Source organism: Falco cherrug, chromosome 9 (assembly GCF_023634085.1).
Source record: "Falco cherrug isolate bFalChe1 chromosome 9, bFalChe1.pri, whole genome shotgun sequence".
In the NCBI taxonomy this organism is placed as follows: Eukaryota; Metazoa; Chordata; class Aves; order Falconiformes; family Falconidae; genus Falco; species Falco cherrug.
This window is the reverse complement of record NC_073705.1, coordinates 22,199,221-22,212,222: the sequence shown is the minus strand read 5'-3', so window position 1 is coordinate 22,212,222 and position 13,002 is coordinate 22,199,221. Positions and strand designations below refer to the sequence as shown.

Below are 13,002 nucleotides of genomic sequence, written 5' to 3'. Positions count from 1 at the left end.
TCACTCTTACTATGCTGTTACTGCCCAATAAAAATGTTTTTCATCAGAGTTAATGGAAAATTAGTAATTTTTTATAAATAAAGGTTCTTTTCTGCTGGAGAAACCCAAGGAAAAACACTCATCTCTATTGCCTTGACAACATTTCCTGAAATACTCAAGTATTAAAGTATCCAGTATGCTCAAGAAGTCGCAATATCTTATTTCATATTGGATACTTAATCACACTTACTGTGTTAGCGTGCACTCATCTATCATCTGCGATTATTTGTCACAGAAAGTTATGTCTCAGGTAATACATGAGAAATACCTGAGCCGACATAAATGCACGTGGTATTTTTCTTGCATATTTTCATGAGTATTGAAAGTTGTTAGATCTATGGCCTAGAAAAAAGAGCATTCTTCTGAGATATGCGAATATTGCACAATAAGTACTGCTTCTAGTAATGCATTTCTTAAACTCAGCAGAGGGATCACCTCTACGGAATAGCTGGAGGGAGTCCACCCTCTCAGGGCCTGAATCTTCAGGTTTTACTCAAACCCTGGACTTTCTGACAGGCTTTACTGATGGTGCCTACCAGGGGCATGGCATAGCTACTTCTGAGACAAGGACTCTGAGGACCACACCAGGAGCACCTGTCTCTCCCGCTGGCTACTCATTGTAGAGGACTGAAAGCCTGATTTTTCAGAGGTGCTGAGCCATATTGAGACAAAAATGAGCAGGAGCTGCAAGCCTGCAATGATGCAAAGAATCTCAATTTCTATTTAAATTGGAAAAAAAAAAAAAAACCAACCCAAAAACGTTTTACTAGAAAAAAAGATACCACCAGCCTCTGTGAACCCAAAGCTTGGCTTCACGCTTTCATCTCCCTTCAGTTTTTCTACAGACTGTCCCAGATGTAGTAAGAATAAGGAGAAAATAAAGCAGCACTACAGTGGCATGCTGTTAATGACTTCTGATTCATTAAAGGGAAGTGTTTGCAGACAATGTACTATATACTTCCCAGCAATCTCTTCCAATAATTTCTTTAGATGAATATGATGAAATAGTATACTCTGTTCTGACATAACAAATAATTTTATTGAAAAATAAAATGAAAAATACTGCTCAGTGTATTTACTACTACCTTTTATTAACAAAGACAAAATACAGTGTTTTGTTTTTTCCCCCCCCACAATGTTAGTAGGTATAACTCGGGCTGGTCAGTGATGCTATAACCTATACCTAGACAGTTCCTGTAATTCTGCTGCTTCACACCAAGAAGATGGTTTCCTTCCCAAGACATGCAGCAGGACAAGAGACAACCACATGATATACATCCTCAAAAATACCCAGATTTGCCAAGGAAATGTTGCCAAAGGAAACAAAGAGGGAAGACAATAATCCTCCCACGAGAATCTCAAGCTTCATCAGAATTAAAATTCCAGGTGCACTGAAAGGTTGCAGGTGATTTCCTGTACAGGATAAGGAGATTGTTAATTGTCCTGCCTCAAACAGTGCTGCAGCCCTCCCTGAACTGTGGCATCCTGTTCTGTGAATTATGTTCTGTGGCTGCTTCTGATACCTCATCTCCGTTATTACCAGAGGATTTATGTCATGCTCTGACCCCATCCTTAAGAGTACCTTTTCTGCCCAAAGCAGGCATACGTGCTGACACATGATTTTCTGATCCTAAGTTTTGACTTATTAGTTCCTTTAGTCTAATTTAGATGCATCAGTACTGCCCCTTTGGAACAGTGCATCTCTGACAGTGTAAAAGGTTTCTAGGACAAGCCAAGAAACTAGTCCATGGTTCTGCTAAATTGCTCTGATTATTGAATGTTAGCTGCTCACCTGTATCTTCTAATATTTTGAAGCATCACTTAATGACAGAAACTGCTTGAATGTCTCCTCTGCATCTGCATTCCCAGGTGGTACCTACAGAACTCTATTCACAGACTATCCATGCCATCCAGAGGGAGCTTGACAGGTTTGAGTGGTGGGCTCAAGCAAATCTCAAAGTTCAACAAGGCCAGGTGCAATGTCTTGCACATGGCTTGGGACAATCCCCAGTATCCATACAGGCTGGGTGGAGAATGGATTGAGAGCAGTCCTGAGAATAAGCACTTGTGGGCGGTGCTGGTGGATGAAAAGCTCAACATGGCTCGACAATGTGCGCTTACAGCACCAAAAGCCAACCAAATCCTGGGCTGCAGCAAAAGAAACATGACCAACAGGTTAAGGGAGGTGATTCTTCCCCTCTACTCCACTCCTGCTAGTCCCCACCAGGACAGAGTACGGCATTCAGCGCTGCGGCTCCCAACATAAGAGGGACACAGACCTGCTGGAGCGAGTCCAGAGGAGGCCACAAAGATGATCAGAGGAATGGAGCTCCTCTCCTATGAAGACAGGCTGGGAGAGTTGGGGTTGTTCAGCTTGGAGAGGAGAAGGTTCTGGGAAGGCCTTACAGCAGCCTCCCAGTACCTAAAGGGGACTACAGGAAAGCTGGAGAGGGACTTTTTACAAGGGCATGTAGTGATAGGACAAGGAGGAATGGCTTTAAACTGAGAGAGGACAGATTTAGATTAGGTATTAGGAAGAAACTCTTCACTATGAGTGTGATGAGACATTGGACAGGCTGCCCAGAGCAGCTGTGGATGCCCCATCCCTGGCAGTGTTCAAGGCCAGGTTGGACGGGGCTTGGAGCAACCTGGTCTAGTGGCAGATGTCCCTGCCCATGGCAGTGGGGTTGGAAATAGATGATCTTTAAGGTCCCTTCCAACCCAAACCATTCTGTGATTTGTTCTATAATTCTATTCAGACTGTCAATACATACTGTAATGCAGTTAAGCCAATGTCTGAACGGCCTCCCTGACGTCACAGTACACATTTTTACAGTGAAAGTTTCAGCCTTCAAGAATTGCACTGTATGTGTAATTCAACTTCTACAGGCTTTAGAGGAGTTTGGTCTTAGTTACATATTGAGAACTGCTGCTGCCCTCTACTGTATTATTATGAGTTATGCCTCTGATAATCAATGAGAGCCACAAATATTCAAGCAAAATTTCTAGTCTCACCCAGAACTCAACATGCTTAATATTTCCATGTATTGGTAAGATCATTCAAAAGGTCTGTTTCTAATTCATCAGCATATTCTGATTCTGCAGGGGCTAAGTGAAATGGAAAAATCTTTGGGTTTGTAATCTCATTTTGACTCTTAGAAGAGGTGGATTCTTGCAAGAGGTTGGTCATATTTCATTGCTTCACCAAAACGTTGTCTCTTCTGATAATAAATAGCTACCAGGAGAGTAAGAAACCAACCCTGGGACCAAATTGCTGCATCAAGGTTCTGCCTGGGACACAATGTCTCTGATAATGTAAGCTAAAGTTCAGGTTATGATGGACACCTAAATCCTAGGTCAATCGACTGAATCTTTCCTTAGTCTCAATTTATTCGGTTCTGAAAGGATACAGCTGATGATCCTCTCAGCAAGCTAGGTTTCTTTCTCACTGATGCAAGGAAGAGTAACATGAGTGTAAGCTTGCTATATTCACTTCCATCACACAGAAGGCTCCAAATAGGAATAGCTTATTTCTTCCCAGCTCTCCACAGGCTCCAATTACCTTCCCTTTTATAATTTTCATCTCCATGTCTCTGAACAGGCTGCATTGCTTGTATCATGTCATCTAAAATAAGTTTAGAATTATTTTATGCTTCCCAAACTCACTTCTCTCCTGCAGTGCTTCCTGCACTGGAATGCAACTATGGGGTCACCAATACATAGTACTAAAATGAAAAACTCATCAGTAGACGGGAATAGATAAGCAGACGGTAGCAGACCACTAGATTAAAGCCAGAGACACAGCCTTCCTACTCAAAGAAAAACTCAGATTGTTCTAATTATCTATGCAGGCTTCCAAAGGAATTAGACACACATTGCAAAGGAGGCAGATTCAAGAACCTGGCTAATTAAAAAATTGTACTTCCTTCCAACAGATGCAGTGACAAATGCACGGCGTGTCCACACGCGTTCAGAGTCCCTCATTTGGTGGCTACCAGCCTGGTTAATATTCCAAATATTGGACTAGAGAAACCCCCAGAACTAGAACCACAAGCTTTTACCACTTCATGTCAAACCTGAAACTATTTATATGAGGGCTGACACAGTCTTACACCCGTAGCAGATGCAACACAAATAGGAGAACCTGTAATACATGTTCACCAGCAAATCCCAGCTCCTTTTATTTCTGTAACACTTTCAAGGTTTATTTTCTGTTATTCACTGAAAAACATACAGTACATCCAGTTTCCTCTTCACTTGTAACTGAAGTTCTTTGTGGTTCCCCATTTATTCCACAAACTTTATTATGTAAAGGCCTTTTTCCAAGGAAAAGTAGGGTATTAAAAATCACTAAAGCTGGAGTCAAGCCATACACCCAGCTCCAGACCTGAGTTCAAAGCTTAGGTTCCTTCCATTGAACAGAATTTCCTACAGGGAAAAGAGAGAACAGTTTTGCTTCTCATATCTCAATGACAGCGTGACAAGGAAAGTCCTCTGCACTTTTGCCCCTTAAACATTTTGAAGATGACACAGAGGAATCCATGCATAGTTCAAAGATTCCAGCTCAAAGGAGACTCATCACAGCCACAGGAGAAGGAGACCAGTACTGACAACAAAAGATAGAAGTCTAAAAAGATTTGGTCAGTTTCAATGAGAACACTGAGGACTCCAACTAAGAGTCAACAAAAGAAGTGGTTCAGATGGTTTCTACCTTCTCATTTCTGGACATGTAATTTACCTCTCCAGTACCTTCTGCCCTCTCACCTTCTCAGCCTCATTCAGATCATTTGGCCTCATTTAAAAAGAGAAATCTCTTGTCATAAGTTTTGGCAAACTTACAGTTCCCACAGGTGATTCCAATACTCAAATTACTTCTAAAAGTATACCAAACCTGACACAGAACAAGCAGTGCAACAGACTCTGTACGTCACCATTACAAGAGAAACACAGAAACCACAGATCCATAGAAACTAGTGCAATTAATTCCCTATCACATACTTTTCCTGATGACTGCAAAGCTAAACCACTGAAAATATTTCTGAAAATTAGCAACTTTGCCTTAAAATCAGTAGAAAAAGCTTTCTGATGAGAATTCTTGTATTCTCTGCGGTTGCATGAGGACACAATGGGACATGGCCCAATTCTTACACTCTGTTTTACAAAACACCTACCTCTAGGACTTTCCCAGTAATGAACTGGTGACATGCTTCACATTTGACTCCAAAAAGAACTTGATAGTCCTTTTCACAATAAGGAGCACCATCTCTGAAAAAGAAAATTCACAAATCGCCTTTTAATAAACAGGTTACACCATGACCTACACTTTTGCCTTGCCTTCAGCCTCAAACTCCTACACACAGCAATAGGTAAATGGGAGAGAGTTCAAGGGAAATATTTTGTTGTAAAAAAAAAATAAAAAATCCTATTCTCATTAATGCCTCTTGGAATTATTCCTTAAAGTCCCATCAAGAAAAGGCATCCACTGAAGTAAATCTTATTCTTTAGAATATACTCTCTACACCTACAGGTGGTGCAATTTGCACTTCAGCAAAAAAAAAAATGTTTGGTAGCCTACAAGAGTATAAGCAGTTACTTTTAAGTGTAAGTTACTTAGTTTTTTAGTACAAATAAGGAACATATAGTAAAAGTGGAAACACTAGTCAGCTTAGGAGTATTTCTCAGGCACCGACCTTCTCTTGAGAAATTACAGATGCTTTTTTTTATTAAACATTATATAGCCCTTAATGACAGGTTTCTGAAACAGTTTCCCTATTTTTTCACTGTGTTGTATGCTTGAGGAGGGGGAACAGAGACTGTATCTTCATTCCCTCTATTTCATCATTACACTACTTTTCCCCATTCTCCTCCTCTACACTTCATTCTGCTCAAAACCCTCTTCAACAGTTTCTTATAAAAGAGATGAGAAACATAGTGTCAGGTCAATTACATCATCATGCTTACTCTATCCCCTAGCAAAGGCAGGCAATGGACAGGTTCCTTTCCCCCTCCCCCCAACCCCTTCAAAATCTCATGTTGGAAAGCATAAAGGCACAAAGCTTTACCTGGCTAACACAGAAAACATGCAGGAATTCAGCTAATCCTTTGTAGGAACATGGAGATATACCCTCTTCCATACTGGTATTAAATATAGACTACTATCATTAAATACCACCTTCCACTCACAATTTTCAGTTTCCTTTCCTAACTCAGCTCTCATCGGGAACAAAGATTTTGGTGTATACAGAAAGGTGCTCAGAACTGGATTTTGAAAGATGAATTCTGCTGCAAGCTCTTCTTCATTAGCAACAAGAGTGCAGAAGAGATGCAGAAGTTACTCACTTGCTGATGTATTCCCCGGTTAGGACCTTCCCACAGGCCTTGCACTTAAAGCATCCCAGGTGCCACTGCTTATCCAGAGCTAGCAATGCTTGTCCATTTTTTATGTCTCTTCCACAGCCAGCACAATCTGCAAATAAACAAACACGTTTGTTGACAGTTACTTGGTTCATTAACCCTCACTAACCACACACTCATTGCAGTACTCTATTACGGAAGGAGAGAACTGCGCAGCAACGCAAATGTATGTTTTCCTTCCCTCAAACACTTTCCAGGTCCTGTACAAAGGTTCAGTCTTCCTTATTACAGACATACTTAGTAGAAAAGGGAAAGTACCTCTTCTGTTTTTCACACTGTTTATGACTCGAAGACAAGCTCTGAACAAAATTCAGATTTTGTTAGGAACGAGCTACACAAACCATCACCGCAAAAAGTTCCTGTCTTCTAAAGCCATCGGTATTATTCCTCGTATTGCTTTGAGCACGATCTTGATAGCTGACACGGAGCTGGCGCGGGCGGCCCGGGAGCGCCGGCGGGGTGCTGCGCTCCCCCGTTGGGTGGCAGCACAGCCCGCTGTGTCCATCCCGTCAGGGCCGGGGGCACGTCTCAGCCAGGAACCGAGGGAGAGACCCCTTCTCAGGGCGAGCCTAGGGCAAGGGTGACAGCATGCCAGCAGCGATGGCTGCAGGGCAGGGCAGAGCGTGCTGTCTTTCACCTGCAGGTGTGAGAAACTGTAGTTCTCACGCTCTCTAACTGGCATAAGGGTTCTCACGCAGGGATTTCGGTACTACCTTGGTAGTTGACACTCAATTTTCACTGTGATTCTGAAAGACTCTTTGATGGCAGAATGCAAAGCTGAAGCCAGGAGCACAGAATGCCCTCTGTCCCAGAGGATGCCACAACATCTTATGTCAAATCAGAAATTTTTGGCTCAGCCCCAAGCTCCCATTCCTCTCCATTCAAACATAAAACACCCAAAGAGATTTCCTGGTAAGGGGCAGTTCAACACATGGTAAGATCTGAAGAGACTGATGTGGCAGCCAGCACTGAACTGCAAGGGTTGTGCTGCAGCTTCTGTGCCCAGCCTCGGGGGACAGAGACTGAGGGAAGGGAAGGCCTGGAAGACCAGTGAAGCAGAAAGGGAATGCCCATCAACTGAGGCACACATGAAAACCACAGAGGACACAGCCTAGAACAAAGGATTTTCCATATTTTATTACCCAAAACTCAGCGTTTCATTGGCAAATGTAACACCCTCTCCATACGCCCAGAACATCAACAAATAGCAACAAATGGAGCCCAATAAGAACAGAGCAATCTGAGCAGTTAGAGCCCAGGCACCAGGGAAAAGACCATCCTGGCTGCACTGCTCAAGCTGACTGACCAGGTACACCCTGAAAACCTCCATCTCCTCATGGGTTTACAGCCCAGGAAGCACCACACCTCACAAAAGGGCAAGTCCAAGTTTATTACCGCAACTGATAATGAGAGGAGTCACTCCTTTTGACACCAAAGGGCCTGACTTTTGTTTGCTGGATAATGAGCCAAGAGAGCCTCAGATATCTGCTGTGCATTCCTGCTATCCAGGTCACCATTTGCAGCATGTCCCTCATTCTGTCACTGCTTTTCTTCTTCTCAAATCCCTTAAAAAAAAAAAGGGGGGGGGGGGAGGGGGCAGTATGGGGACTAAGCACATGGTATCTTGTGATGAAATGCAAGCCACAAACTCTTGACATGACTTGGACTTGAAAAGCAACCCTGAGAAGTCCCAATATCAGGACTCTGCTCTAAAGGGCAAATGTTACAAATTGAAATCATGAAACGCCAAGGACTGACACGATGTAATAGATCCCTCTGTTCTTCCATGGCACTCTGTAATGACAGCAAAGGCTGGAACAGGTCACCAAGGGAAGCTCTGGAATTTCCAGCACGAGGCTGTGCAGGGGACTAGCAATCAAACATCTGTCAGGATGGCTTTGGTACACTGATCTTACCTTTGGTTTTGGGAGGATACTGCATCATGTCTTGGGGTTCCTTCCAGCTCATTTTTTCTTAGGCTAAATCTGAGACCATGTGATTTGCCTTCCAACTGCGACAACAAATGGGATCTTTCCTCCAGTCTCAGCGAGTGCTGAACTGCAGTTTTAAACAGCACCCATTTCTCAGCTTCCTAGCACTACTGCTTCTCCCTAGTGTGCCAGCTTCCACATTCCTGACCTGAGGTCCTGCCAAATAGATTCCCTGTTACATTAATCGTTCCAAATACCTGCTCTGTTTTCCATGCTTTTTGCAGCTTTATCCATGAAGCTTCCATAAGGCTTAGATTTCTCAGATATGGAATGAAGAAAGATTTTTAAAGCACTTCATTTTGCTTCCAACTGAATTTCTGAAGCAGTGAAGAAAAGAAAAATTGCCTTACATAAAAGGTCTACTTAGTCCAGCATCTTTGTCTTTCCCGGTGTCAAAACCGGTTACATGGAGGAAGTAGGGATCTCTTTAGTATCTCTACCTGTTTAATTGCTTCTTCGTAAGCTAAAAGTAGTATCACCACACTTACTGTTGTGTTCATGTGCAATACAAGGGATTGATAACATGCTTTTATCATTCTATAGCAACAATGATGTTTACTTAACTCTTTCTGGCTTCCTTGAAGTGTTTTGCATGACTACAATAAAATCCTTATTTCCATTCTGTTAATATCACAGATACATTGAATGTCTAGAATCCAAGTAAACTAATGGTCCAGTACTGTCTTATAGGCTGAGATGGCTTTTAACTAAAAAAAAAAAAAACAGTTGGGTATATACATGAAAAACTAGCAATTACCATTATCTCCTAAAATAGAAAGCAAATAAGGCTGGGCTAGGCTAAGAAAAGACCATTTGTTCATCCAAATTCTACAAATAAAACCTATTTATGATCTCAGGCCTCCATGAGGCACATTAAAGCCTTTGGCTGAATGTCACCAACACTCAACATATACAGGCAGGATCCAGTATCACACTAAGCACAGCCTGCAGCTGCCTATAACCTGTAACCAGCACATACTGCATCAGCCTATAACCTGTAACCATCACATACTGCAAATAAAAGGGCTGTGAGGTAAGACTAGTGGTCCACAACCACACGCCAGAGCAGACTTGTACTAAAAAAATTCTGAAAACCCTTCCCAAAATTTTGTGCAATGGTACTCACAAGGTTCTCTCTGGCTTCATACCTGGGTCTAAGAGACTGCACTCCCTGGCCTTTCTTGTGCTTTCTTTTTGTCATATAACCCAGATTCTTTCCTACTCCCATTCCTTGTACATCCATGCACGCAGCTGTGCCAAGATAATGAAAAGGAGGAGGAGGAGGAAAGCGTAGTATACTGGTTAAAATCCAGAGTGAGCAGTACAGTTCCTATATGCACTTATGATCTAAAGAAAAGCATACCACAAAAAACACTATGTGGAATTACATTTAAGCTGAAGGAAGATTTTAGATATTCCATGGCACTGATTCTCATAAGAAATGTGTGTGTTGCACCCATACTCAGAATCTTCAGCTGTATGACAGCCATCTCTCAATAAAAGCACTGCAGTATGACTTCAGTAGGGACCCACTCACAAGAATGCTCTCCGGGAACATCAGGAAAATAATGTATTCCCCCAAAATCCATCCTAAGCAGGGAGAAAAAGATTGTATCAGAGAGCACCGGACATACAGTTACGCAAAGCATAGTGTAGCCTCCCTGGGCTGTCTGTGATGCCTCCACAAGCTATGTCCACTTGCTCAGACATGTATAAAAATTGATTTCACTCACTCTCATAACAGCATTAGCTGACAGCACCATTTTTTAGCCAAGCAAAGGCTTCTCATGTGATTCTCTGCCAGAGATGCTTAAGCATACCTGCTGTGTCTTTCACATACTCTGGCTTGGCCTGCTCAATTTGAAGATATACCCTAATACATTTAAGCTATAGGTCTGGGATAAAATAGTCCCGAACGGTGACATATTTGATGTGTTCAGATACAAAAGCAAATGTCAATGCCACGACAAAAGGGCTGTGATTTGGAGTCAGCCCACCCAAAAGCATGGAAAAGTGGGGGGACAGGACAAAGGGAAGTACCATGGCACTATAATATTCTATATGATTAAGACCTCCACCCCCCACGCAGCCTAATTAAAAGATGTAGGCCAGAGTGAGCTGCTACCCATGACACCTTGCTTGTAAAGATAAGATGAGAAAATGCGTCTCCCTTTTTAGCATCTGCATCACCCCAGACATCCAAGAGTGAAACATACTGCACAGCAACTCATTAATTTAGCAACTGCCTAAATTAAGCTGTAGATTTTTTTCCTTTGCCTCCCTCCCCTTCTCTCAGCCAATTGCTGTGCAGCCTCCTCACAGCACAGGTGGACTTGGAGCAGATACAGCTGTATTAACCCTAAGCACACTGCACATGACTTTACCCCACTCCCATTTGGATTGCTTTGACAATTTTCTAGCAAATACATCTTTATCTCACATTCTCTGCTCACCCCGTGTAACTTAGGAAAAGGAAATCATCTCTACCCTCTTTTGTCCTAAGGAACATGGTTATGCAAAGTCATGTGCATGAGCATACCAACTCTACTCCATGCAATGTTACCTCTGTGAACAGAGCTAGTAGCAGTCTGACTTAACAATGCATGATTAAGTCACCAAAAAGTTCCTTACAATCCTGATGGCCATTGCCATGTCTAGATAAAGTCTGAAGCTGCCACAACCCCCCCACCAGTCACAGGAGTGATACTTTTATTACACTTCTTTTGTTACTGCTCCCCTCCCTATAAAACACAGATACATTATTTTTATAAAGACAACACAAGCAGGCTTCTGCCCTGAAACAAGTAAGGGGTGTGTGGGGGGGAAGTTTTATTGTTTGGAGTTTTTTTATTTTTTAGAAGAAATAAACAAGTTTTCATGGGACTTACACAGAAATATATTGTCAAGCATAGCTGGACCTAAAAAGCAAGTCATGAGGAACAGTGATTTGGAATTGAATAAAGAGGCGAATATTATAACTGGATTCAAGGTCAAGAAATTTTTAATTATAAATAACTCTTAGCCACCTTGAAAAACAACTTGCATGCCAATAATTCTTCTGTGGCAATTTGAAGAACTGGGCATTTCTCATAGAGTTAGGAAGACCAGAGTTTTTCCTCAGTCCCCTTTAACCACAGATCACGCAATGCCTTTTAAAGCCTTGTTTTAAAGTTAATGTTTTGATGGTATTACACAGGCTTTTCCAGATCAAGATATTTCTGTCAAAGCTAAAAATACCAACTCACTTTGTCTGTTTACAGTATAATAAATGCTTTCAAATTTAAACCATAACCATTTGATCATTGAACCATTTGAGTTCTGGAAGTCAGAGAAGGACATATTGGAATTTCACATCCAGGATTTAGATCTCACTATGTAACTCAAGAAATCTGTTGCCAGAGCCTTTCCTCTTTGCCAATGCAAGGATGGGAAATGTTTGTCAGAACAAAACACACTATTGCCCTTTTGCTAAAGGCAAAACAAACCCATGCAGGCAGCCTTGTACTCCTGAAATCTAACAATAAGAGGCTGAGTGCATACAATGGAGGGAAATACATTTCCCATGGGAAGTGGAGTATAGCTTTGACTGTTTATTATAAATGACAAGTTGGTAAAAAAATTTATATTTTCAAAAGAAATATTTAAAGAAAGTAAAATTATTTAATAAAATATGGAAAGAAGTCACAATGGCATGAACTGGCATTCTTTGCTTACAATGCAAGTCCCTGTTAACCATCTGTGAGTGCGTAACACTGACTTGCCTTTTTAAGAAACAGGTTAATATACATCTCGGATGTATCACTACTGTAAATAGCTCTTTCATCATCTGATGTAATTTAAAGTGATTTGGAAAGATGAATGCTCTTCAACAGCTCTAGTTAGTTAACACAACATTTTATCAAAGGAGTTTTATTTTTCCCCCCTCTGTATTGATGTAAGCATTTGTGTTAGTCTTCTACACGGGAAAAGTAAACTGTATTTCCCTTCTTTCCACGCCTCCTTCCCAAAGGAGGCCAAACCAATTGATATTTTAACCTCGTACTCCTGCAAATTCTCCCTGCAAGCAACATACCACCAAGTTGGTCTTCTGTAACATCAACCAAACCCTTTATACAGGGGTTTGAACTGAAAACCAAAGGTTGAATGAAACAGGAGGAAGAAGAAAGAGCAGATGTGCTACAAACTAAGGGAAGAGTTTTTAATTGTTCTGCGAAAGAAAGGTAAAGATGAATTTTCCCCCGCAGCTCAGCACCCCCAGAGTCCCAACTGTAAAACTACGCTGAAGGATAAACCACAGGCAGGTATACCTCAGCTGAGGCAAGTCTTTACCCTGTTATTTCTTTTACCACACTTCAGTACCCTGATAGCTCCAGCTGAATACAAGTTCACAATTCCAACTCCTAGTACCCCAAGTGAACTGCTTAGTCAGCGAACGAGCTTCACTGTTTAATACCCAGCTCATGGATAGCACATTGTGTCTCTTCATCTGCAGACTATTTTGGGTAATTTTCAGTTGCTACTTTTGGAAAACAAGCAATTTCTACAGGATACAACCTCC

At 41.8% G+C, this 13,002-nt stretch overlaps 1 protein-coding gene across 2 annotated transcripts in view; it reads right to left on the bottom strand.

The window, feature by feature from the left end:
- The window catches only part of ABLIM1 (actin binding LIM protein 1), a 143,575-nt gene that overhangs the window by 71,490 nt on the left and 59,083 nt on the right, over window positions 1–13,002 (bottom strand). For both annotated transcript variants that reach the window (XM_055719883.1, XM_027812088.2), the window contains exons 5-6: window positions 6,379–6,505; window positions 5,211–5,304 (exon numbers count right to left, since the gene is read on the bottom strand). In XM_055719883.1, the coding sequence (XP_055575858.1) occupies window positions 5,211–5,304; window positions 6,379–6,505 (221 nt within the window). The remainder of the gene's footprint in view (window positions 1–5,210; window positions 5,305–6,378; window positions 6,506–13,002) is intronic.